Source organism: Castor canadensis, chromosome 2 (genome assembly GCF_047511655.1).
Source record: "Castor canadensis chromosome 2, mCasCan1.hap1v2, whole genome shotgun sequence".
Lineage (NCBI taxonomy): Eukaryota > Metazoa > Chordata > Mammalia > Rodentia > Castoridae > Castor > Castor canadensis.
In genome coordinates this window covers 95,172,627-95,198,365 of record NC_133387.1, presented here as the reverse complement: position 1 = coordinate 95,198,365, position 25,739 = coordinate 95,172,627, and the positions used below count along the sequence as shown (strand labels likewise).

Here is a 25,739-nt window from a genome sequence, read left to right as displayed (position 1 = left end):
CCTCTGCCCCTCCTTGCCGTTGTGTTTGGCCTTTTGCATAGGACAGTGGGTGGGTCAGAAGTGAAGCTGAGTCTTAATTCAGCCACCTGCCAGCAGGGTGAGTTACTTACACTTGAGCTATGTGTTCCTTATTCCTGGGAAGGGGGAGGGATAGAATCCCTTATCTTAGTGGGAAGATCGTGAGAGACTGGGTGTATATAGGGTCTGGAAAGATGTTACACGGTTCTTGGGTACTCATCATTTGGCAGCCCATGGAGTCCCATCTACTCTTTCTCTCATCATTGACTTCTTCCCTTTGGACTTCCTTTGGCCTCCCCCGGCCCCTCTGCAGTTTGGTCCCCAGCAGTGGCCAGCACGATCGTGATGCAGATCCATGTGGTCAATGAATGGCTCACCATAGCTCCTTTGTTCTCTTTGGGCTGGCTTGGGTCCCAGTGTCATTTGCTTGCTATCATCTCCAGGATTTCTGGTCTCATGCCCATCTTTCGAGATCTACACACACACATATGTGTGTATGTAGATACATGTATGTTTATGTGTATACACACACAATGTTGTGATCTTATGGTTATAAAGAGGATACTCTGCTGGGTAGGAGTGCAGGTAGAGGTGGGAGAAGGGTGAGGGTAAGTGGTAAATGGAAGGATCATGTCAAGTTAAACGAATGCTGCTTCTCTATTTCTGAACTCTTTTTTGCTTTCCAGGCTGTGTGTTTGAAGGTGTGCAGCACCGAGAAGGGGAGGAATTTCAGCCAGAAGGAAGCAAATGTATCAAGTGTTCCTGTGTTGTAAGTCCTACTGTAGATGCTACTAGGGTGATCCTTTGGGTTAATGGTTCCTTGCATTCACCAAGAGCAGCCCCATTTCTTATATTCTCTCTGCTCTCTTCCCAAGAGAAACATCAGTTTCTCCTCATGTGGAACCAAGGGAAAAACTCAACCTTGGTGCTACTGACACTCTGGGCTGGGCAGTTCTGTGTTGGGAGGCTGTCAACATTCATTGTAGGTCACTTTACAGTGTTCTGACCTCAGCCTATTGGATTCCAGTGCTATCCTTTACCCCAAACCCACCATGTCTGCAGACATTGCTCCTTCTCCTCTGGAGAGCAAACTGGCTGATGATTAAGAACCACAGCACCAAGGAATGAGGAACAGAGACTGATTTTCCCCCATCGCCCTCCATTTTGGGGAGAACATGGATTTTCTGCTGCTTGGGATAGGGGAGCTTCTTGCCCTCTGCAGTTGAGTTTAGTGCAGTCAGGTGGAAAGCAGATGGGCACCAGCACAGCTTGTCTCAATATATCCTGTGGGAATGACGGTTGGTCAGGTATGGTTGCAGAGGAATCACCAGGAGGAAATTGCCCCTAAACGATGAACCCAGGACAGAACGAGGGATTAGTGAGACAAAGTCATAGGCTTCTCTAAGCGTGCTTAGGAATGAGGAAAGGAACCTGGCCTATGTTACAATTTTAAAGGAACCTTTTTTATTAATGCATTTTAAATTTGGAATAAAATCATTATGGCTGTAGTGGTGATGGTGGTGATGGGAAATGTGGTCTTAAGCAGCTGCTCCAAGTTATTTACAGTAGGGTGTTAGTACAGCCGTATATTTTTCATCTTTTATAATAAATAACATACATTTTCCAAGTCATTTGTGACTCAAAATGCATCTCAGAATATTAAAAAGAAAATACATGGAGAACTCTAGTATCCTAATTTCACCAAAGCAGAATCATATGTGGATCATCATAAATCACAGCATTTGTCTTTTCTGTATTTGTCTTTTCTCAACTAGTTTCCTCTTCCTACAGCACATGGGCAACCAACTTAGAGAATCCAGGTTACATTAAACATGAACAAGGTTGAGGGTTTTTGTATGAGGAAGAAGAATGGGAAGGAAGAAAGGAAAGGAGATGGGGAAGGAGAGGTACCGTATATATGTATATGTATACATATATCTAGTTATATGGCATATATGGTATTTATATATGAAAACACAAAAATAATTGACTAATGAAAATGAGCATCAGCTTGCATATTTTAGCTCAGCTTCCATGTTTTCTTGCTAATCATGGGCAAATAGCTTTATGTATATATTTTTTATGTAACTGATTTCTATTTGCTTTAAATATTGCCTGCTTTCTCAATTTTATTTCTTCCATATTGGAAGCTGTAACATTTTCTGATATATATATATATATATATATATATATATTAGTAATGTCATTCATTTGGAAGTAGGTTGAAGAGAAACAAGGCATATTTTAACAGGAAATTTTAAATGTGTGTCTGAATGTATTGTCTTTCTAATAAAGATGTGTGGTGGTCAGATAACAGAGACTCCTCAGGGAGGAAACTTAGAAGGTGGTAAGAAGGGTGGGAAGTTCCTGTAGTTTTACCAGTGACATCAGTCTAAAGCATCTAGATTTGGAATGGACATGAACTTGGAGCTTATGTGTACAGGGGTCACAAACTGACCTGAGGCATTGGAATTTCATGTTTTTAAACGTAATGTACGCTGAATGAAACACACCTGAGTACCAAGTTCAGGCCCCTGGATGTCCTGCTTTCATTTTCAGTTGAAAAAAAAATCCAAGGGTGGTGTTATTTGTCCAAGCTTTCTTGCTTAGAGATTCTTTCCAGCCCTGTAGCCCTCTCCTGTACGCATATAATCTAATTTCCTGTGTTCCTGTAATTCTTATATTCTTTCCAGTTCTCCATGTTGCCACCCTCAGCACTTAAAAGGGCAGCTAATAGCTTTGATTACATTTCTGACATCGGTCTTTAGATGAGGGGGTTAATGGGAGAGGGGTGGAGTTCTTACTTGAGGACAGGACACTGGTGTTTGAGCCTGGATGTGGGGTGCAGTTTTTCTTTTCATGAATACAAAAACTTTATTATTAAAGTAACCTGGATTTTAATAGTCTCTAATTTTTCTGTCTTTTGATGTAGTACAATAACAAGGAAGGTCTTAGGAGCCAATGGCTTTGTCTTGAAAGTGACGTCTATGCAGATCTTTGCTTGAGAATGTAATATTCCAAATGCATGATGGACTCAGTAGTTTTCCCTGGATGCCCAGCAGCAGGCTAGAAGGCTTTGGTGTATAAACTGTGTGAAGGTGTGAGGTGTCATCTCACTGGGTGAGAAGGCAAAGCTGGACCAGTGGGAGACCAAACTCTGCTGCAAAGGTTTCTGGGGTAGTGGGGGAGCGCACACTTTAAGTCATCTTTACGTTACTTAGAATACCTAAAAAAAATGTAAATACTAAGTAAGTCATTGTTATACTCTAGTGTTTAGGGAATAATGACAAGAAAAATGTCTATATATTTTCAGTATAGGCAGTTTTTTTTCAAATATATTTGATCTGTGAGTAGTTGAATCCACTGTTGTGGAACCAATGGGGATGGAGGGCCAACTGTATTTATGTGAATATATGTTTGTGTTCATAAGTGCATTTGTCTACACTCATATATACAAAGGCATATATACAAATATACATAAACATGACTGTAAGTACAAAAACACACATTTACACATTTAAGTGTGGATTCCCCCAGCAACAGACCCTGAGAAAAGTAATTTTATGTAAGTAAGTACTTTATGAGTTTATGTGGGAGATGAGACAAGGAAGGGGAGACAGCCAGTTGAGGGTCCATAACCAAGTGCTGTGTTCTTAATGTCACCTATCCCCCCTAAATCATGTGTTAAAACTTAGTCCCCATTGTGGTAATATTAAGAGGTGGGCCCTTGAAGAGGTAATTAGTTATCAAGGTATCTGCTGTCATGCATGGATTAGTGTCCTTATAAAAGGTCTTAAGGGAAGGAGTTCAGTCTCTCTTACCTTTCCATCTCTTCTGCCATGTGAGGACACAGTGTTCCTCACCTCTGGAGTACAGGACAACAGGTGCCATGTTGGGAGCAGAGAGCAGCCCTCACCAGATTCCAGAGCTGCTGGTGCCTTGGTCTTGGACTTTCCAGCCTTCTAGAATTGTGAGAAATAAGTATTTATGAATTTCCTTGGCTGTGATATTTTGTTACAGCAGCACAAATGAACCAAGACTCCTAATGAGCTACCATTGTGGGTGACCAGAACTTAACCCTTTCTGGGAAAATCTGGAAGCCTTATAAAATTCATTGTGTCATGAACTCTGAGTTAAGTTTTCACACCCAAGGGGTGAGATAGCTGAGATGTATCTGACAGTTCTCACCAGGAAGTAGCTGAAGGCTGCCCCCAGAAGTGTGTGATCACATAAGATTTCCAGTTTCCATTCAGATGGAAAAGTGGCTTTTTGCAACCAAAGAAAGAAACACAGGTGTTAGCAGTTAGGAGTCTGGCTGTTCATTTAAGTAACGGGTGAGTGGATGTGCGTGGGGTAGCTACAATCAGCTACAACAGAGAGGTACACGTGTATTTGTGTGTGTATATGCACATCAGCATGTACCCATTACTGTTCATTTCTCTGAATATGTATGCACATATGTGCATATGCTCACACATATATGCTTACCTGCTTAGAACACTGGATCACTAGCATTTACTCAAACCTATTACTCATATGTCTCCAGTTCACACTCATTCTGCTGTCATTGTCCTTGCTTCTTCTTTTCACCTGGACTTTTCCAAGTTGGTAATCATCAGCCCCTGCAATTCCCTGAGTACCTAGTCCCCCCAGGCAGAAGCAGTGGGTTTCTCATTTGTATTTCTGAGATGCTGTGACTCTCGCTTGCTAGCACACCTGCCTTCCTTCCCTCTGTACACACATAAGTATGAGCACACATACCCACTTCTTGTGAGCACTTGCCCTGGGGTATGACAGTTATTGGTTTGCTTTCCTGCTTCCCATGTTAGTTGTGGAAGGGGCAATGTCTTCCTCCATATGGTCATCTTTCTATCCTCTGTAGCACCATGGTGCTCAGCAAGGTTAGCACTCTTTTCCCCTTTTCTTATTTTATGTTTTGATGTAGTACTCTAGGAAACAGTAATGTTTTCTCTTCCATACTGTGACAATTCTGCTCTATCATGCTTGCCAGCTTATTCTTGCTTGGGAGAATCACTACAGTTGGCTATACCACTATCATTAAGCTTACTGTTGGTTTACAGAATTGTGTGTATGGGATGCCTTCCTTATGTATATTATCTGACCAATGAATTGCCAAGTCTTTGAGGTGGCCCTGTTCTCTTAAGTACATATTGTTGACACCATGTGGCTTGCATTCTAAGTCCAATCCCCTTCTTTACACCTTCCAAATTTATGAAAATCTGTCTGCCCATGTTTTTATGATGTGGTGACAGAGGCAGGCCACCAGAAAGACACTACATCTTATTGAGATGGATGCCTTAGTTTATGAAACAAATGCCTTGCACATGATTTTACATCCTGGTTTTAGTTGGGACAGTACGTATGGCATTCCAGACAGTTGAGAACATACTAACCTTTGAAGCTATCTGGAGAGGGTTTCACAACCCTTTGCTCCCGCCCGTTCCAGAAGCTGAATATCATTGTGACTCACTTAGGAAATGCAGTGCTTTATTATCACTTGTTAAACTGTGTCATCCTGACTTATCATTCTATAAATGAAAGACCAAGAAGCTCTTGGTCAGAGCCCCATATTAGTCAGGGGAATGACTTGCATTCCTTCAGCTGTTCCACATACATGCCTGAGTCATTGGATTGTATTCCTTAGGAGGTGTTCAACGTGAGTAAGCACTGTATTCATTTTAAAATAAAAAGGTGATTCCTTCCTAAGTCTGAAGCAAAGAATAATTTATAAAGCATACTGAGTATTGGATAAAACACACATTTATTTTCTTTTGGTTTGGGCTTGACTTTTTTATTACCTGCCAACCGCACAGCAACAGTTGTGTGTAGCATTGTGCAGTCAAATTTTCAGGGAAGAGAACGGTGGCAGTTGGCACTGACATTTCTATAAAACCAGTCTTCAAGGTTGTAAGACCGAAGATGAAGGTGCCAAGGTGTTTCTGTTCTTTTTGCCAGACTGTATTAGGAAACTTAGGGGCTCAGTGTTCATGGAAACTGCTTACCAAAGGGAATGTAGCCCATGGATAGTCTTGAAAAGGTGGGAAGTCCTCAGTCTGTAAAAACCAGCCAAATTAACCGGCCAAGATCAATTACTTTTGCTAACAAAGGCATAGTAAGTTCAGAGGATTTTTACCAATAAACATGGGCTGTTAATGGGCTGTCCGTGATGAAGGAGCTATGCTTTATTGGCTCCTAGAAGCCCTGAAGTCCATAAACACCTTTGCTCTCACTTACACTTAGATATTGCAAAGTACTGTCTCCCAGGGAAAGTGAAACTTCGAGAATTCCAGGAAGGTTATTTGTAGAGAACAAAGAAAATGGAGGCTTCCCTGTCCTCCTAGCCTTTATTCCTGAAGATGCACAGCTTGGCACTGTTCAGCCTGGGTCTACCTCTGTGGTCCCATCATAATCCCTCTCCTTTGTTCTTCCTTCTCTGGACTGTGGGCTCATTTTCTCCTCACTAGGCAAAGTAGGGCCCCGCCTGCACTGTGTGCCTCACCTGTGGGCTTGTTTGAAATTCAGGGTGTCAGTCCCTTCTCCATGCACATGGGCTAGGAAGCCACAGCTTAACAAGGTCCCCAGAAGATCCATTTGCCAAATGAAATTTGAGAAATACTGGTCTAATACCTCACAACCTTTACCTCACTGTCTTTTCTTTTTTCTCTTCTTTCTTCTCCAGTTCCCCCATCCTTGGTGGGCACCCACCCACCCTGCATTCAAACTGGCAGGAATGCTTGCTCTGACTCCCAAGACTAGATCACTTCCTATTGGTTAACCCTTTTTTAGCACCCCACACTTCTTTCCCAAACATCTAAATGGATTTGAAATTAAGTGGTTTTGTTTGAGATGATTTTGAAATACATTTTTGTTTTTAATAGACATAGAAATTGTACATATTTATAGGGTATAATATGACAGTTTGATACACATAAATAATATGTGATGTCAGATCAGGGTAACTGGCACATCTGCATCTCAGACATTTATCATTTTGTTGTGTTGGAAATACTCAAAAATCCTTTCTTCTTGCTATATTGAAACATATAATTACTTGATGATTTTATTTAACTCCACCCATCAGGATAAATTGTTGACTTTGAATTTTCAGTGTTTGGCACAAAACTGGATATTCATAATAATTGCTACATTCATAAACAAATGGATGCCAACTTTATTTTCCACTCTTTCCCCATTGCCCCTCTTCTGCTCTGCACCCACCCTCCATACTCTTCCTTCCCTTCCTCCTCCCCCTGTGAACATTTTTTAGTGTTTTCCAATCAGCAGGGAGCAGAGAAATGCACATCACCATGAAGGAGCTCAGAACGGAAGATGCCACTGGCTGCAGTACTTATTACCAATGGCATTGTATGTAACGTGTATTACTTTCCTTGGATTATCTTTGAAAAGTGTTCGCAAAGCCTCAAAGATTCCCAAAACTCCCGGTAACAGGAAGCTGTGGTGGCAGGAAGCGGTCACCAGTGATCAGGGCCACTTGCTGTGGCAAAGCTTTTAAAATAGAGTGCAATCTTCTACTTTCAGAGTTGACCTTGCTCTGAAGTGTGAGTCATGTCTGGGCTCCTCCTCACAGGGTCTCCACTTCAGATTGCTCCACTCTGTAATGGGAGGCAGGGGATATACCTCATCCTCTCTTTGGTCACATGGGGCCATGGCAATCCAAGTTACACACACTTAACCATGCTGTTTTTCTTCTGACATGGGGACTTGGGACCCTCAATGCCTGAACCCTCTCTCATGGCCTCTGCCTTACTTGTGATAATCAGAGCAATTTGGTATATTTTAGTCATAAACTGTCATTATATCGTCCTTGTCCATGGAGAGAAATTTGACTCCATCTGGGCAATAAATTCAAGAATTGAGCAATTATTGAGTGAATTAGATCAATGTGGGAGATTATCTAACTCATATAGGCCAAAAAACCTCAGAGGATTTTTCAAAACTAGTCTGAAATACTGGTATAATTGCTCTAGCGTTCCATTTTGCATTGTGGATGTGCCATCACCCTGAGGACAAAAAGGTCTTGGTTATGAACAGTCAATTAAAGACAAAGAATGTCTTTTCTCACAAGGTTGGATAGCATTTAGCCACTAGGAGGGGCTTCGAACTTGCTTAGAAAAGTGACTGGTGTTCTGCTTGCTTTTTTGACTGGACCATGAGGTTATGAATATTGGTGTTTTGTGTTAGAAAGAATCTCATAGGTGTGATTATACCTGTGTGCTAAGGATTCTATTAGAAGATCTATTATAATGCCGTTCTCATTATGTTGAATCCATAAATGTACAAGTATTACTACAAGGTGTTGAATTCTGGCTTCTTGGAAATATTGCCAAAATGATCTGTTTTTAAGGAAAAACTGGATTAATTCCAATGTTCAATAGTCATTGAACATTGCCTTGATGGAGTCTCACTAGAATCTTAGGAGGAAGAGGGCAAAGAAAGGTATGATAGTTATAAGGTTTTGTAGGGTCTCGTCTTTCAATGGTGAAGCCTTGATTTAGGTTGGGGAAATTAGTTTAAAATTGGTAGAAACAGCAAGGCAAGGGCTCACAGCATGTCTTTAAGAGTTCATAAGCCTAGTTGAGTATTTGTGTTGTTAGACAGTACTTTCAGTAAGTTCCTGAAACCAACAGGGGACTTCAATTTTTATTTTTATTTTTGGATAATAAAAAACTTGTGAATAACTGTTTTATATTTTAAATCCTGTATCGGTCCTGCTTTATGAATTTTTAGGAAACATCCCGAGTTATAATTCTCATAGAGGTAGCTTGTAACATTCCTTATGACTAGTTATATATTTTGTGACTGATCATCCTGTGAAGTTATTGTCTACACAAGGAGTCACCATGTCAATAATAAGCTCAACAGGGACAATAGTTGGAAAGGAAATTTCTTGTATGACATTTGAGCATTTATATGAAAACACAGTTTGAAAGGAGATCAACAAATGATTTATTTACAGAGGAATAATTGGTAATAATAGCTAGTATTACTGAATGTGTACTCTGTGCCAGGTACATATAATACTTTAATGTTAATTCATACAATTATCCTGTAACCTAGAAAGTACTAACACCTTTTTTTATTTTTTGTTAAAGAAACAGGCTCTGAGATATTTAACAGTTTGCTTAAGGTCAAGGAACTAACAAGAAATGAAAACCTAAACTTCCTCATTATAAAGCCACATGTAATTTTTCCCCATCTACCTTGGCCCCAACCAAGCATGTAGTTTTGAGATGTTATCTATGATTGCTTGTAGACATTTAAAACTGGGAAATGCCATTTGAGTCTGTGGAGTGAAGAATAGCCAGACATTTCAAGGAAGAAATAATGTTGATGTGAACACCCAAAAGAGAATCCCAAATATGATGCAAGAAATATTAACACAATAAAAAAGTGAATTGCACCTCTTTACTCCAAAGTTCACAAGTCTAAGCAAATTTAAACTCATACCAGATTTCAGCTTTGGGCGTTCAGCCTAAGCATATGTCATAGATGATGCCAGAGTGGATGAAGAACATGTATCTGTTACCCTCACATCAGTTGGAGAATGGAGACACTATGATCTATAGTGCTTCTCCTTGCCAAAAAATTATGAATACACAGGGAAAATTCTATCATTTCTGGGACAGAGCTACACTCATGGCCTCTGCTTGCAGGGATGGATAGAAACAAATATTTATCTGATGGGACACTTTTTAATAGCCCATGAAGGGAGTTTAGGCATCAATTTCTAGAGCCCTCCATAGAGATCTTATAGAGGTTCACTTGCATGGGTGTTTCAGTGAATGTAAATTTATCCTCCTGGTAAAACAAAAGCAAATCGTGTAATTGCTTTTGAACAGTTGCTTCCTTCTATTTGTCAAAGGAGCAGGTGCTCCTTTGAGTGGAGTTCAGAGTAGATTTTGAGAGTGAGTGGAAGGATTAGTTCAATTGATTGTCTCATTCCATTTTGTCCTTGCAAAGACCATTCCTTTTATTTTCTTTTTCTTCCTTTTTTTTCTGTTTAAGTCTGTTATATGATGAGTCCCATTCATCTCTTAACAATTCCAGGAAAGAGACCGATTGTAGTAAACTCTGAAGAATTTTTTAACTATCTAGTCATTCTTCCTTCCATTTTTACATTTATCTCTTGTCTCTGCACCCAGCCAGCCATTTTATTAATCTAATAATGATTGAGTGAATGCTATATGTTAGACACTGTATTAGGCACTGAGAACCATTGATGAAGTAGACAAAACTTTTTCTCTCAAGGCAATTACAAAATATTTACGTAGGTAGAGTTATTAAAAACCAATTTTTTTGCAGTGCTCAAAATGTTTCAAATTCAGGAGAACTTAAGATTTCATATTTTTGGATTAGGGATGTTCACCAGTAAAGTTGATGCAAATATTCTAAAATCAAAACAAAAAAATCTCAATTCTGAAACACTTATGGTCCCCAGCATTTTGGATAAGATATATTTGACCTGGATTGTGGGTATATCTCCATCTTATTAAAAAGTTATTGATAATAATTTTTAAAAGTTACATAATATTCCATCAGTGTACCATAATTTATTTAGTCATTTTTCTGATATTTAAAATTAATGTTTTCATTTCTACTATCATGAATTATGTAAGAAACATCTTAAAATTAGTCTTTCCTTATTTTTCTGATTATTTCCTTAGACTAAATTTACAGAAGTATAATTAGTGGGTCATGGATATATACATATTTAAGGTGTATGTGTGTAGCTGATAACCTCAAATAACTGCTGTCTTAATTTCTACTTCAGTCAGATGTATATGGTCACATATCTTCCTGTACTAAAACTTTTCTACTTGGGAATCTATTTTCATTGACATTTGGCTTCTGAAGCTGTTTCTGCATTTTTGGTATATTTATTAGTCATGTATGTTTCTACTTTCTATATACTTATTAATCTTGTTTCTTCTGCAAATTGTGTTTTAATTTCTTCTTTTTCCATTGGGTATTTAAAGTTGTATGGAGTGTGTAAGGGCTATTAATCCTTTTGTGGTTATATTAAGGTATGTTTTTAAAAACACTTAAAATGGGTCTTACATGCAGTCTGACATTAGTGGACATAGTAGAAAATGACAGTTTGTTGAGATCCCATGTCTTCTTCCAGTCTTTACTCCTCAAATCTCGATCAAAATATGTTACCAAAGAGAAAAGTGAGTCAACATTGATAACTCCCAAGTTCATAAGTCTAAAGCTTGTCTTTCTTTAAGCTCCTTCCTCTCCATCTCTTATTCCTTCATTTTGAGATAGTGACCATCTGTATCTGCTATGTGAAGTCATTCTTTTGAGTGTCTCCAATGCCTCTCTCTTACTCATGGCACTGCTGTGCACCTGCCCACCTCTCTTTGCCATACTCTAACCACCTTCTTTTTCTCTTAGCTCTGAGTGAGAAGTGTGCTCCCAGGTTTCCAAGCCTGATCCTCCATTCAGGCTCTTGCTTTTCTCCCTCACACCTTTGCAAGCAGGAAACAGCCAATATTTGACTGCATGACTAACCTTAAAATTTTTGATTTCAGGACATATCATGTTCTTAAAAACATCATGTTCTTAAAAATGACATGTCATGTTCTTAAAAATGAGTTATCTGATCTAGAATTTTCTACCTTTTATCTTGGGTCTTGGATTCTAGCTTGAAGGCCATAAGCTGCATATTGGCTTTTTTTTTCTTTCATTTTTACTGAGCATTGTTCCATGACAATATGTAGAAGAAGAGATTCCAACTTAAAACATTAAGGAAAAAAAAGATGAGGAGATTTCAGAGTAGCTGTGTGGAGAGTGTGTTGGTGGTGGTGGGGATGTCCATGAGCTCAGACTTCCACAATGAACTGTCCTCCCCACGGCCTCAGGAATGGCAACAAAAGAACCCAGCTTTCTGGGGTGAGGCAGAAAGAGAAACTTAAACTTTCCATGAATGAAAGTGAAAGAAATATCCTATTTTGTCAGGAAAATAGCATAAAATATTAGTGTTATGGTTGTGTTCAGAACATTAGCAGCTCTGTTTGATCTTTTTCTCTAGAGAACTTAATATTTTTTTCTCCTTTCAAATGGTGCCTGTGGATCTGCTACCCTCTGTTCTTTTCCTTGTTTCTGTCTTGGTTCTTCCCTTCCCTCCTTCCTTTGCTTTTCCCTTCCCTCCCTTCCTAATGCTTTCATTTTCTCTGTGATTTCCAGTTCTCCCTGAGCTGACCTCTTCTGTTCTCATCAGTAGCTTAGCATGAGAACGTGGGATTTGTGAAGCACCATAGTTCATTCCCATTGTTGTGTCAGACTCTCCCCAAATAACCATCTCAGAATTTTGTACACACAAGATATTCAGGAAATATCTTTTGAATGAATTAATTACACATTTTGGCACTTTTAAATGTCATTCAAATGTTCGATTTGGAGGGTGGCAATGCTTTTGTGGTCCTGTGAATGGGTTCAATTACCACCAGTCTCTCTGAGTGGAATTTTAAATGGAACCACTTGTTTGATGTGGAAGCAGCGATGTGTTTGGATTTCAAGGAGCCACAGTCCTCCCCAAAGACTGGGGGATACCAAACCACAAATGCACCAGGAAAAGAGTATTTCCCCTGCACTCTCCAGCCCATCTCTGGGGCCACACTGAGTTCTAAGCAATGACTGATCCTTTTGAAACCCACCTATGTGCTCTAACTGTGGTCTAGAAGAGTTGGCTTGAAATACAGAGCAGATTTTGCTGTTTGGAAAGGGAACAGGCCTCCAGGATGCCTGTCTAAGAAGCACCACGCAATGTGAAATGGTCAGGAGTCTGCCCCACTGTCAAACGCTGCTGTCATGTAGTTCTAAGTACCACCTTTTTGCCCCAGTGTCTCTCTTCTGTTCTCTGCGATACACATATACACTCAAACACTGTAATTATGGTCATGACTAACAATATTCTGTTCCAGATGTTAAATTATAAAACCATGTGAGGGTTTTTAAACCTCTGAATATTACTGGAATTAAACAAAAGAAGAAGTTGATATTCATAATGAATAAAGGATAAGCCATCATTTGTCCATGACTTTCTCTTTAGAAGGGCAGGAGGGGAGAGGTTAATGTTTCATTTTGGTATGATTAAACACACACACATGTAAAATGTAGTCAAACATTAACACAAATAGTTGCTCCTTTGGTAGTATTTTAGGAACTAAAATTCAACAACAGAAAAGTTACTTTTTAAGTTAAAACTAAATACAGAAAATGAATCTCACCACATCATTCATACTGATACCCATCTTAATTTTTTCATGCTTTCATTTGATCCAACAAGATCTCAGTACCCTTCCACATACTGTGTTGTAAGGCTGCAATGTCTTTAGGGCTCTTTGCCTACCAAACTCACTTTGTGAATATGGCAGATGCCAGGAGTGTGTCTTCTTGACATTGGTGGGAAATGCATTTCTTTTCAGTTTCAAGTTCAAGAAAAGGAGAGGGAAGGGACCCTTGAGAATTTTTAGGTTTGTTATTAGGTTTTCAGCATCCATAATATTCATAAACAATGGACACAGATGTCTTTAATAACCAAGCCCACTAACTGAAAGAACAGAGCACATGCCAGAAAAACATCAGGCTCTAAGAGGATTTTTTTCCAACACAGAAATTTTCGTAAGATTGAAGCAAGATTTCATTTAAACCCAACTGGATGTTTATCCTAGACTTCTATCATTGAGTAAAATTATTTGACCAAGCACTAGGAAAAGTGTTGTGGAGTTTTTGGTAGGTTTTAAATGTTTGCCTGTCCTCCATTGTTCTGATTGCTTTCAAGATAGATAGTTGGGGTCTGTACCCTGTGGTAGGGATTGTGGTAGGCAAAAGGTCCCATCCTGAGAGTGATGGGACCTTGGTTTCAACTCTGCCTCATCACTGGCAAGTTGTGTGACCTGGAACCTTCCCATTGACCATTCCTAGACTTAGTTTCCTCAGCAGTAAAATGTAATTGCCCAACTCAGTTAAGGGCTTCAAATTCTCAAGAAAAAAGTTATTGGACAGAATCTAAATCCCATTAATAAAAGTTATTTTTCTAAAATAATAATAGATGATTGATATAACTTTAAACTTTTAATAGTTTATCTAAAAAACTATACACAGTAAAATTCACTCTTTTGGGACCATATATATGTATGTGTATATATATATATATATATATATTTTTTTTTTTTACAAATATAGTCAAATATATTTCCTGCATGGATATATCTTTTAATAGTTAATATTATCTTAGATTATCTTCAAAGATGCAGAAAAAAATCTTTGCCTATGATTGTAGCTACAACTAATCATATTTAAAAAAAAGTGAAACTTCTTGGACTCTTAAATCATAAACTTTTTCTGAACTGATAGATCTAGGATAAGGAACAAGAAGCATTCATTCATTCATTCATGACATGGGTTTGTAAATTCTGTTTGTAGAACAGCAATTAGAGGGAAAGGAAGTTTTCCTTTTTCTTTTCAATGCAAGGGTAAGTTGATAAAATAGGCTGGTAGTGAGAGCAAAGTGGAGAACTGCCTTTGCAGGTTCTATCATAGATATTGAACACAGCTTAGTGGGTCTCTGCTTATTACACAGTCGTATATTCATAACCCACAGATGGAAGAGTGTTTAAGTAGTTTGACATGCCTCTGCATTAGTAGAAAGTCAGGTACTAGGAGATCTATGGTGTCCTGGAAGAGTTCTGAGGCTTTTCCAGACAGTGAGTGTCCCTGGCATTTGCATTGAAAAAGGTTCATGAAGCCTTTGCAGATGTTAAGGTGTTGCTTCTCTGTGTTGATTCTTGTTGCTTCTCCATTCCAGATGCTTTGGAAATGTCAGTACAAAAAAGAATTGCATGTCCATTGGGCAAATGATCCATGTCTGGAGTCTTCAGTCAGAGACCAACTCATGATATGAGTTCTATAGATTGCACCTGGGGTCTGAGTCCCTGGAGTCCAGTGTGCCCTGGTGGGAGAGAGATGGCCCTCTGCACTGAGTCAGATGAGGAATTTACTTCAGTCCTGCTCCTCCAACAAATGAACACAGCTCTGAGCCTACTTTTCTTCATTTTGTAAAATGGGGAACAACTTCTTGGCACAAAATATCCATAAAGCTTCTGTTTTCTTCCTCCATCTCTAATGTGGTTGCTTTAGCAAACAGGACCCACATAGCTACATCATGCATGAGGACCTTTATGTAAAACACAAAAGATAAGGATCCTATGCTTCTCATTGTGGAAATGAAATAGTACATTGTAGTGAAACTTTAGGGCTTTGGAGTCAAAGCCACTCCCACCCTCATTATTTTATGGGGTGGTACACACTCTGTCTAGTGGCCAGCACCTAACAGGCACCTTCCCTTTCCTGCATGGATACATGATTTTTGGCTGCAATATGTTTGATGGTTAACTGCATGAATTCACTCTTTCAGGACATTCATTTGTATATCAGGCCTAAGTATTTTATACCTGAGTTTCCTGGTTTGGTTTTCTGAGGAGACCCCTACCAAATGGCTTCTTGCTGTCTGCAATCATTGATGTTCCTACAGAAGACTGCATCAAGAAGCCTCCTTGCTGTCTTCAATGTTGGTGCTTTCCTTTTTGGCTTATACAAAGATAATATTTGCAGTCTGGGTTATTCTTTCTCTTTACTTCAGGAGTTATAGCCCTTTTTGTGGTGCCTTTTTGTGGTGAGAGGTTTTAATATGATTCTACTAACACTGTAATATTGTACTGTTCAGTAGAAATATATTGTGAGCTACATATGCAATTTTTAATTTTCTAGTGGATGCATTAAAAGAAGCAAAAAGGATTGAATATATTTTAATAATATGTATATTTAACCCATATATTAAAAATATCATTTCAACATGTTTGTGATATAAAAATAGTAATAGAATATCTTACATTATTTTTATTTTCATGCTAAGTCTTCAAATTCAGTAATTCAGACTAGTCACATTTCAACTGCTCCCTCACACATGTGGCTCGTGGCTGCCATGTTGGATAGTGCAGATGGAACCAATCCTAAAAGTTAAAGAAGGAGGTGAGGGGGGAGGGGCTTGCTCAATTGGTAGAGTTGCAGTACCACAAAAAAAAAAAAAAAAAAAAGAAAGAAAGAGGAGGAGGCTGGGTTAGTGGCTCACATCTGTAATCCTACCTACTTGGCAGGCAGAGATTGGAAGGATTGTGGTTCAAAGCCAGCCTGAGCAAAAAGTTCATGAGACCCCCCCAGCTCGACAGAAAAAGCTGGAAGGTGGCACACCTCTGTCATCCCAGCTACAGTGGAAAATGTAAATCTGAGCATCACAGTCCACTCTGGCTGGGAAAAATACAAGAACCTATCTCAAAAATAACCAGAGCAAAAAGGGCCTGAGGTGTGGCTCAAGCGCAAGAGAGTCTGCCTACCCGGAATCCCAGTACTACCGAGAAAAAGGGAGTCCCTTTTGTTAATAACACATTGATATTCTCTGCCTGGTTGATATTCATATTGTGCCAGAAAATGAGGATGAAAGTTAATTACCAGTCAGAATAACTGATAGTGCTCCAAGTCTTCCAGTGGTATCCCTTCTTCCTCAGAGTTAAAGCCAGAGATCTCTCCTCTACCCATGACCTTCCAAGACTCTCTCCTTATGCTCTGACCCTCACCAGATGCATTGGGCTCCTTGTTATCCTTGAACGTGGCAGGCATTCTCACCTCAGGCCTTTTGTGTTTATAGAACAATCTCCCTGGAACAGTCCTCCCCAGATGCCCACATATTTGGTTCTTTCATTTCCTTGAAGGCTTTGTTTGCGTGTCACTTTTTCATTGCTATTTAAAGTGGCAATGTCACTTTGCCAACATCTCTCTCTGCCATCAGATACTTCCTATTAAACTGACCTTATTTTCCCCCTATTACTTATTTATCATCATTTGGTGTGTGTGTTTCCCTTTTTTTAATCTTAGGGACATTGTTTTCTTTGTTACTGGCGCCCTACTACCTAAAAAAGAGCTTAGCACACAGTAGGTACTCAACATATTTAGTGGATGAACTAAAGAATGGATGATAGCAAGCATTTGATAGTTCTAAAAATACAGAATTCCATTCACATTACTTACCAACAGTTACATTTATGGATGTCTTGAACACCTTTCTGCCCAAGAGAAATGTCATTGGCTTGCTTAGTGTGGACAACACAATCAGATGGTCTGTATGGAAGCTTTGCTGTGGTTTGGAAGGCTCCTTAATGAACCTTACTTTGTCCAGATCAGCTAGATCCTGGTAGTCTTGTCAAACAGCAGCACTGCTCCCTTTTAAATGGAGAATTGTTGGGAGTGTCAAGTTGGTGAGCTTTCGAATGCTTTTCCTTCTTTGGAAGTAGATCCTTAGAATTCTGAAAATGTTGGAACCCAAGAAGTGAAGATTTAATGGGAGCAGGTTGGATTACCTCTTGTATCTTTACGAATCTTCAGACCCTTCAAACAACTTCTCCTGCTCAGTTTTAGCAGACTCCCTGAGAACGTCGCGAACATGTACACAGGGTCAAGGCTGAATGGTGGGAGGGGCTGTTGATGTTGGCTGGATCTCTGTGGGGAGAGTGCTAACCATGGACTTGTGTAGCCAAATAGTGTGATGCGATCCCCGGCTGCCGAAGGCCTGGCAGACGGCAGAGTCTGGCGCAGCAGCTGACCACCTCTTCAGAGGAGAGGCCAGGCTAATTTAGAAACCAAACAACTTTCTTTTGTCTTATTTGTTTTTCCTCCAACAAGGCGAAGTTTTGAAGGCCTCAGCAAGAGGGAAGTCTCTGGCATCAGGGAGACTCTCCCAGGATTGTTCTTTTTGCACTGTGGAGGTGAGCAAGAACTGTTCACATCTCTTTCCTCTCCCCTGCCTGCTCTTAGCTCCCTATGTAAAATTGGCAATGACTGTAAATACATTTCACACTAAGTCATTCTTCCTAGCAGTGGAGTGCCTCGTACTATTCTCTTACACATTCCCAGAGAGGAAATCAAACCTTTGTCAAGAGCTTCAGACTCCAAAAGCAAAAATGGCAGTTTCTAGGCGATGGCTCCCTTCTGATTTCCCTTTTTCTGCCCGGGCCCTGGGAACATGGTGGAGACTTCGTGTGTTGACAACTTGTAGTTTGGTGAGTTAGAACACAGAATTCTCAGTCAAGACCACCTTGCAGTGAGTTGAAAAATTTGGAAAGATAGCTTTAAATTAAATCCAACAATCTCAGCTTTCAGATGTCTTCTCTCTGTAAAAAGGATCAAATATAGACAGGTTTGGTTCTTGAAACTTGTGTTATTATGCAATCATTTTTGTATCTTCAAATTTTCATTGATGTGAAAAAGGCTTTCCTTACTTAGTGGTTTATTCTGCTACAGCATTTATAAATGTATTTACCAGAACTGAAGTCATTCAGTTGATGAACTTTGCCTAAAATCACTTTCTCTTTTCTCTCAAAAACCTTTTCCTTTGGGACCGACCTTCAGTTCATACCTCACAATGTAGATAAGAGGATATCCAGCCTGTTGACTGCTCATTTTTTGAATTTCCTATAATCCTCACGAAGGGAGCCAAATGAGTTTGAAAGACTTGATACTGAATGATGCGTGTCTTGGGAGTGACAGACAGACTTGATGGGAGCAGGGAGGACATAGTAAACCCATTTTATCTTGGGGCGTTTTCTTTTTAACTTTCCTTTCTTCTTTTAAATGTTCCTTGATTGTTCCTCCCTAGCAGAACTTAAAAGGCAGCCCAAGTCAGAAGTGAGACTTCATCACACCCTCTAAGGCAGCCTAAGGGTCAAGATCTGCAAGACTTTTGTATTTGTGACAAATTGGTTAATGAATGTGTTTATTTTCCTGACCAACTAAAATGACCATTTGTAGTTCTCTCTAACGAACTCATGAATAACTCACTAATCATGAGTTCCTTAGTGGGAGACAAGAAGGTAGAGAGGAGTTTATGAACAGCCTAATCAAGTTAAGTTCAAAAAGGAGCTATGTGACTCATATGTCCTGAATACCTCATACCCTTGTGACTCTGGCATATTTTAGTGTGCGAGGTGAAAGCATTCACTCATTTGTTCATTTAATGAGGAAAGAAACAAGAATTTTGGGTGAGTGTTTTAGATTTAAGTAGATGAAAGAGACATGACAAGTAAATGCAACTCATGATCTAGGATTGGATCCTGGATTTTGAAAACATCATAAAAGCACATTGGGTAAATTTGGAGATACGCTATATATTAAACAGTAGAACTACATTAATATTAAGTTTCCTGAATGGAATAATGATATCGTGGTTATAAAGAAAATATTCTTAGCCTTAAGAATAAAGTATCTATGAACGAGTCTTCTTTCACAAAAGAGTGAGCGAGACAGAAAAGTATTGCAAAATATTAGAAATTGGTAATTCTTGGTGAAGAGCATGTGTGGTGTGTAGTCTACTTGTACTGTAACTTTCCTGAAGGTTTGCAAGTTAAGGAACGAATAGGAAGTGATTTCAAAAGTATTTCTTGTCTACTTATCAGCCAGTGGGTATAACCCATTTCACTGTTAAGTATGATGTTAGCTGTGGGTGTTTTGTAAATGTCTTTAAGGAAGTTTTTGTCTATTTCTAATTTGTTGAGTATTTTTAACATGAATAGCTACTGGATTTTATCAGCTAAATTTTCTGCATCTATTGAGATGATCATGATACGATTTTTTTCCTTTATTGTATTTATATGATGTACAGTGTTGATTAATTTTCATATGTTATACTGACCTTGCATTTCTAGGATGACTCTCATTTGGTCATGGTATATCTTTTTTGTATGTTTCTGGATTCAATTTGCCAGTATTTTGTCGAAGATTTTTATGTCTATTATCAGAAGGGATGTTGACCTCTAGTTCTCTCTTTTGGGCTGTTATTTTGTATCAGGATGATACTGGCTTCATAGAACATGTTAGGAAGTGTTCCTTCTTTTATTTTTTAGAAAACTTTGTGAAAGATTTGTGTTAGTTCTTTGAACATTTGGTAGAACTCAGCAGTGAAACTATCTGACCTTGGTGCTATTGATGGGAAGTTTTTTGGTTACTAATTAAATTTCTGTATTTGTTGTAAGTCTATGCACATTTTTAATTTCTTCTTGAGTCATATTTAATGGTTTGTATGTTTTGGGAGATTTGTGTTTTTCATGTATTTAATTTGTTTTCATATAATTCTTCACAATATCCTCTTACAATTTTTTTTTTTTTTTGGTGGGGTTGGGGTTTAAACTCAGGCTTTGGACTTGCAAAGCAGGTGCTCTACCACTTGAGCCACACCTCCAGTCCAATTTGCTCTGGTTATTTTGAAGATGGAGTTCCTCAAACTATTTGCCTGAGCTGACCTTGAAGTGTAATCCTCCCAACTTCAGCCTCCCAAATAGCTGGGATTACAAGTGGTGCTTGGCTTGTAATGGTTTTCATTTCTGTAAGGTCAGTAGCAGTATCCCTATTTCATTTCTGATTTTAGTAATTTGAGTCTACTTTCTTTTATTTTTCTGTTCAATCTAGCTAATGGTTTGTTAATTTTGTTGCGCTTTTAAGAGAATCTGCTTTTGATTTCATTTGATTCTTTTGTTCTCTATTTCACTCACTTCCAGTTTAGTCTGATATTTTGGGCTTAGTTCCTCTCTGTCCCCTAATTTCTTAAGATAGAAGGTTAGGCTATTGTTTTGGAATTATTCATCTTTTTAAATATAATTGTTTACAAGTGCAAATTTATTTCTAAGCACCACTTTGGTTCCATTCCGTAAGTTTTGTTATTGTGTGTTTTTACTTTCATTCATCTGAAAGCTTTTTCTAGTCTTACTTACTGCTGCTTCTTTGCCTTACTGGTTTTAAGACTGTGTAGTTAATCTCTATAAAATTTTGAATTTCCCAATTTTCCTTGTTGTCATTGATTTCTGATTTTATTCTCTTATCATTAGAAAACACACTTCTATGCTTTAAATATTTTAAAATTTATTGAAGTTTGTCTCATGGATAAACATGTTATATCCTGGAGAGTGTTGTGTGTGCATTTGAGAAGAACATGTATCTTGTTTTATTGGGGTGGAAGACAGAGTGTTCTGTATTTGTTGACTTGAGGTATTAAGTCTATTTCCACTTTGATTTCCTGTTTAGTTTTTCTGTCTCTTACTGAAAGTGGATATTGTACTTTCAAACTATTACATTGAATTATCTATTTCTTCAATATTTTTCAGTTTTTGTTTCATGTATTTTGGGCCTTTTATGATGTGCATCTGTTTATAATTACTATTTCATCCTGTTTGACCCTCTTACCATTGTAAAGGGTCCTTCTTTGTCACTAGCAGCAATTTTTGTCTTAAAGTCTTTTTTTGTCTAGTATTAGTATAGCTCGCCTTTATAGTTTTTTTTTGCATGGTATATCTTTCTCTGTACTTTTATTTTCAATTTATTAATGTCTTTGAATCTAAAATGTGTTCTTTGTAGACAGCATATAGCTGCACTGTGCCTTTAAAAATCTATTCTGACACTCTTTGCCTTTTTTATTGGACTATTTGCTTTATTTTCACTTAGCGGATTTTCTGGCAAGATAAGATTATATTTGCTATTTTGATGCTTTATACCTACCCTATGTCTTTTTTTTTGAGACAGAGTCTTGCTGTATCTAGATTGGCCTGGAAATGCTATATGCCTGAATATATACAACTTAACAATAAAAAAACCTTGGTTTTGTTTCATTATATTCTATATTTATGTACTTTTTTAACGTATTTAATATTGTCAGTTTGTTTCATTATATATACTATATATTACACTATATTATTATAAATTTAATATGCAGTGAAACCAAATGAATGCTATTTCCTTAAGTATTTTATATAATATGCAATATGTTGAATAAGGTATATCATTTATATAAGATATTAATATATAAATTACAGTTGAGCCTTTGGTATCTATAGGTTCTGTGTTTACCCAACCATGGATCAGAAATATTTGAAAAACCAATTGCATCTGTACTGAATATGTAGACTTTTTTTGTGATCATTATTCCCTAATCAATAGAGTATAACAACTATTTACTAGTAATTACATTACATTGGGTGTTATAAGTAATCTAGAGATGATTTGAAGTATAGGAGAGTTTGTATGCAAACACTGCATCATTTTACATGAAGCACTGGAACATCTGAGGATTCTGGTTTCTTAGGAAGTCCTGGGATTAATCCCCTGTAGACACCGATGGACACTATTATATATTATAATTTATAAGATTACATAATGAAACAAAAGAGAATGTTACATTCTTAGTGGTTGCCATTGGGATTACAATTAACAGTTTAACTCAAAGTAATCCAGTTTAGATTAAGACCAATTTAATTTAATAATATTAAGAAACTGCTGTTCCCTCCCATCTGGCTAGGATTAGAGGTGTGAGCTACCAGTGCCCAGCTTCTCCTTTGTTTTTAGTCAACAGTTTTACTGTGTATAGGATTTTTGATTTATAGTTTTTTCTCTTACCACTTTGACGATGTCTCTGGTCTTAGTAGTTTTGGATGACAAATCAGCTGTCTTATTAATGAATCTCTTCTCTTGTTGCTTTCAAGATTCTCTGTCTTTCTACAGTTTGACTGGGATATAGCTAAGAATGGATTTGTTTGAATTTATCCTACTGAGGGTTGATGAACTTAGACATACATATTAATGTTTTTCACCACATTTTGGAAGTTTTGGGCCATTATTTCTTCACATATTCCTTCTGGTCTTTTCTGTCTCTCCTTTCCTTACAGGATCCCATTTACTTGTTTGTTAGTATACTTAAAGGTACCCACACTGTTCATTTTTCTCTATTCTTTTTTCTTTATGTTTCTCTGGATAATGGGACATACTTTAACTTCAAGTTCACTCATTATTCTGTCAGTTCAAATCTGTCATTGAGCTCTTGTAATGCATTTTTCATTAGTTATTGTACTTTGTAATTCTGTTATTTCTTTGGGTTCTTTTTATACTTTATTGATATTCTTTATTTGATGAAACCTAATTCTTATACTTTTATTTTTCTGTAGACATAGCTCTTTAAATATATTTGTAACAATTTAAAGTCTTTGTCTAATAAGTCCAACCTCTAGGCTTTCTCAGGGACTAGTTCTAATGTTTGCATATCTCATTTTTGTTGTTAGTTGTTGAGAACTTGATGTTTAAGATAATAGAATATAGTAACTATAGAAATCAGATTTCCTCTTCTCCAGGGTTTGTTGTTGCTATTTGTTTTTATGGTGTGATTGTTGCAATATGTTTGTTTAGTGACATTTTGGCTCATTCTGTAGTTTGTATTCCTTATTATGAGTGGCTCAGTTAGCTTAGTGGTCAGATAATGATTAGACAGAGATTTTCCTAAATGTCTTAAAACCCATATGTCTCCCAACCTTTGCTGAGGGGCTCTGTATGTGTGGTGGCCCTGCTTTCAACACTTCAGCAGGAAGCTTTGAACCCTGCCATATCCTTTACTTCCTAATTGTGCAGCACCTCAAGATAAGCTAGATGTAAGTAAGAGATTCAGGCCTTCTCTGGGCATGCACACTACCTCACACAGGTGTGTGGCCTTCAGGATTTTCAGGAGTATGTTTGGCTTTCAAAGCCCCTGACATCCATTCTTAGCTTTTCCTTTTAAGTATTTTAGTCAACTTATTGATATCCCTGGCTTGTAATGCTGCTTCAGGTGCTGCTATGTGAAGTTATTAGAGTTGTATTAGTCAGTTTTCTGCCACTGTAACAAAAAATAGAGACAAATCAACTTAAAATAAGAAAGATTTATTTTGGCTCACAATTTTGAAAGGTTTAGTGTGTGACCATTTGGCTTTGTTGCTTGGAGAACAAGACATCATAGTGGGAGCATCTGGGTTAGAAATCAGATTTTTTTTTTTTTTTAATTTTTGGTAGTATTTGTGATTGAACTCAGAGAGGAGTGGCTTTTCAGAAATCCTTGTCCATTGTTCTGGAAATTGTAACACTTTTATGTTACTTTTGTTTCTTTTTATCATTTTATATTATGTAAGAGCTAGGAAAGTTCTTAGAGTTGAATCTTTTCTTGTACTCTCAAGATTTTTCTAAGATAAAGATTTTTAAATATGCTTTCTATGTCAAAATGTATTACTATTCTTAAGTTTTTCATGACTGCCAATTTGACTTCCTTAAGCACTTTCACAGTTTTGCTTTTCATATGTGCATGGCTGTTTTCCTATATGCTGAGCAACTGTGGTATTGTAACAGATGTTATTATACTATGAAGCCAAAAATACTGTCTTCTTATTTCATCCTCTTCAGCTTTAAATAAACTACTATAACACCTGAGATGATACTAAAAAAGATGTAAATAAGAATAATTATTTTTTTTTACTAACATAATTAAAAAACATACACTGCTAATTTTATTTTAAATCCTTAGAAAAATATAGAAAAAATATGAGTCTTTTAAAATCTTGGTTACAAGTCTTTTCTCTTTCTCTCTGTCTCTCTCTTTGGTGGTACTAAAGTTTGAACTCAGCTTGCTAGGCAGATGCTCTACCACTTGATCCAAACCTCCAGCCCTTTGTGCTTCAGGCATTTTTTGCAATAGGGTCTCACTCTTTATGCCCAGCCTGGCCTGTACTGTGACCCTCCTATTTATATTTTCTGTGTAGTTGAAATGACAGGCGAATGCCACCATGCCCAGATTTTATTGGTTGCGATGGGGGTCTCACAAAATTTTTTGCCCAGGCTGGCCTTGAACCATGATCCTCCCAATGTCTGCCTCTGGTTAGAGGTCTTCTTAATTAGGGATTCGTTTTTGCAGTATACAAGTGAATCTATAAAATGATCATTTTGAGTAGGCTTCTGTGGAAAGTAAGCCCCTTACTGAACTCTGTCATTTGCCAAGAAAGGAGAAGAAATAATGATAAAACCAGAAAGCAGAACATACGCGAGCAACCAGAGCTAAATTTGATGGTACTCCAGAAATCAAAATTGCTCATCTGTGATACTGTCTTTTGAGTAGAGCAACTGCTGCCTGAAGCAGGAGGAGCTTTCCAGAAAGGCTCACCTTCACTCTGTGGTTGACTAGCAACAAATCAGTGATTTGACCAATGGACATCACTTAGTCACCAGGAGCCCTCGAGAGAGAGGTGCTGATGATGGTGCATTATTGGTAAACAGAGACGTTTCAGTTTCTGTACATCTGTGCAGGTAATTGACAATTCCTCATTTCCTCTTAGGGACGCAAATGGAGAGAAGGAAGTGAATGCACTAGTTTGACCTCTAGTGCAGGTTGATTCAGATAGCACAGCAGTCAATCCATGTGTAGTGGGATTGTTGCTTCCTAATAGAAATGAAGAACAGACCAGAATGGGGAAGATTTGAGGATCTAAGTAGTCCCTCATGCACCTGTTCAGAGTGGACCAGCCCATCTCTGCCAAAGGACCTTCCTAATGAAATTTTCTGACAATCCTTTCCTGGGGTAGGCTAGAGTTCCTTGAACATTAAATTTAGTGAATGAAAAAAGTTATAAACCTTGTCCTTCCTTAACCAAGTCACTATTCTTTAACACAAACCAAATAAGATAAAAATCATAGAACTTTAGAATTGAAAATGACATTAAGATAATCTGGTGATTTTGGACTGTCAGGAAAACGCCGCACACTGCACACAAAGGAGGCTCACGAGAGGTATCT

At 38.0% G+C, this 25,739-nt stretch overlaps 1 protein-coding gene across 4 annotated transcripts in view; it reads left to right on the top strand.

Moving 5' to 3' along the window:
* The window catches only part of Bmper (BMP binding endothelial regulator), a 347,506-nt gene that overhangs the window by 178,078 nt on the left and 143,689 nt on the right, over positions 1 to 25,739 (top strand). For all 4 annotated transcript variants that reach the window (XM_074065307.1, XM_074065308.1, XM_074065309.1 and 1 more), the window contains one exon: positions 705 to 787. In XM_074065307.1, coding sequence (XP_073921408.1) covers positions 705 to 787 — 83 coding nt within the window. The remainder of the gene's footprint in view (positions 1 to 704; positions 788 to 25,739) is intronic.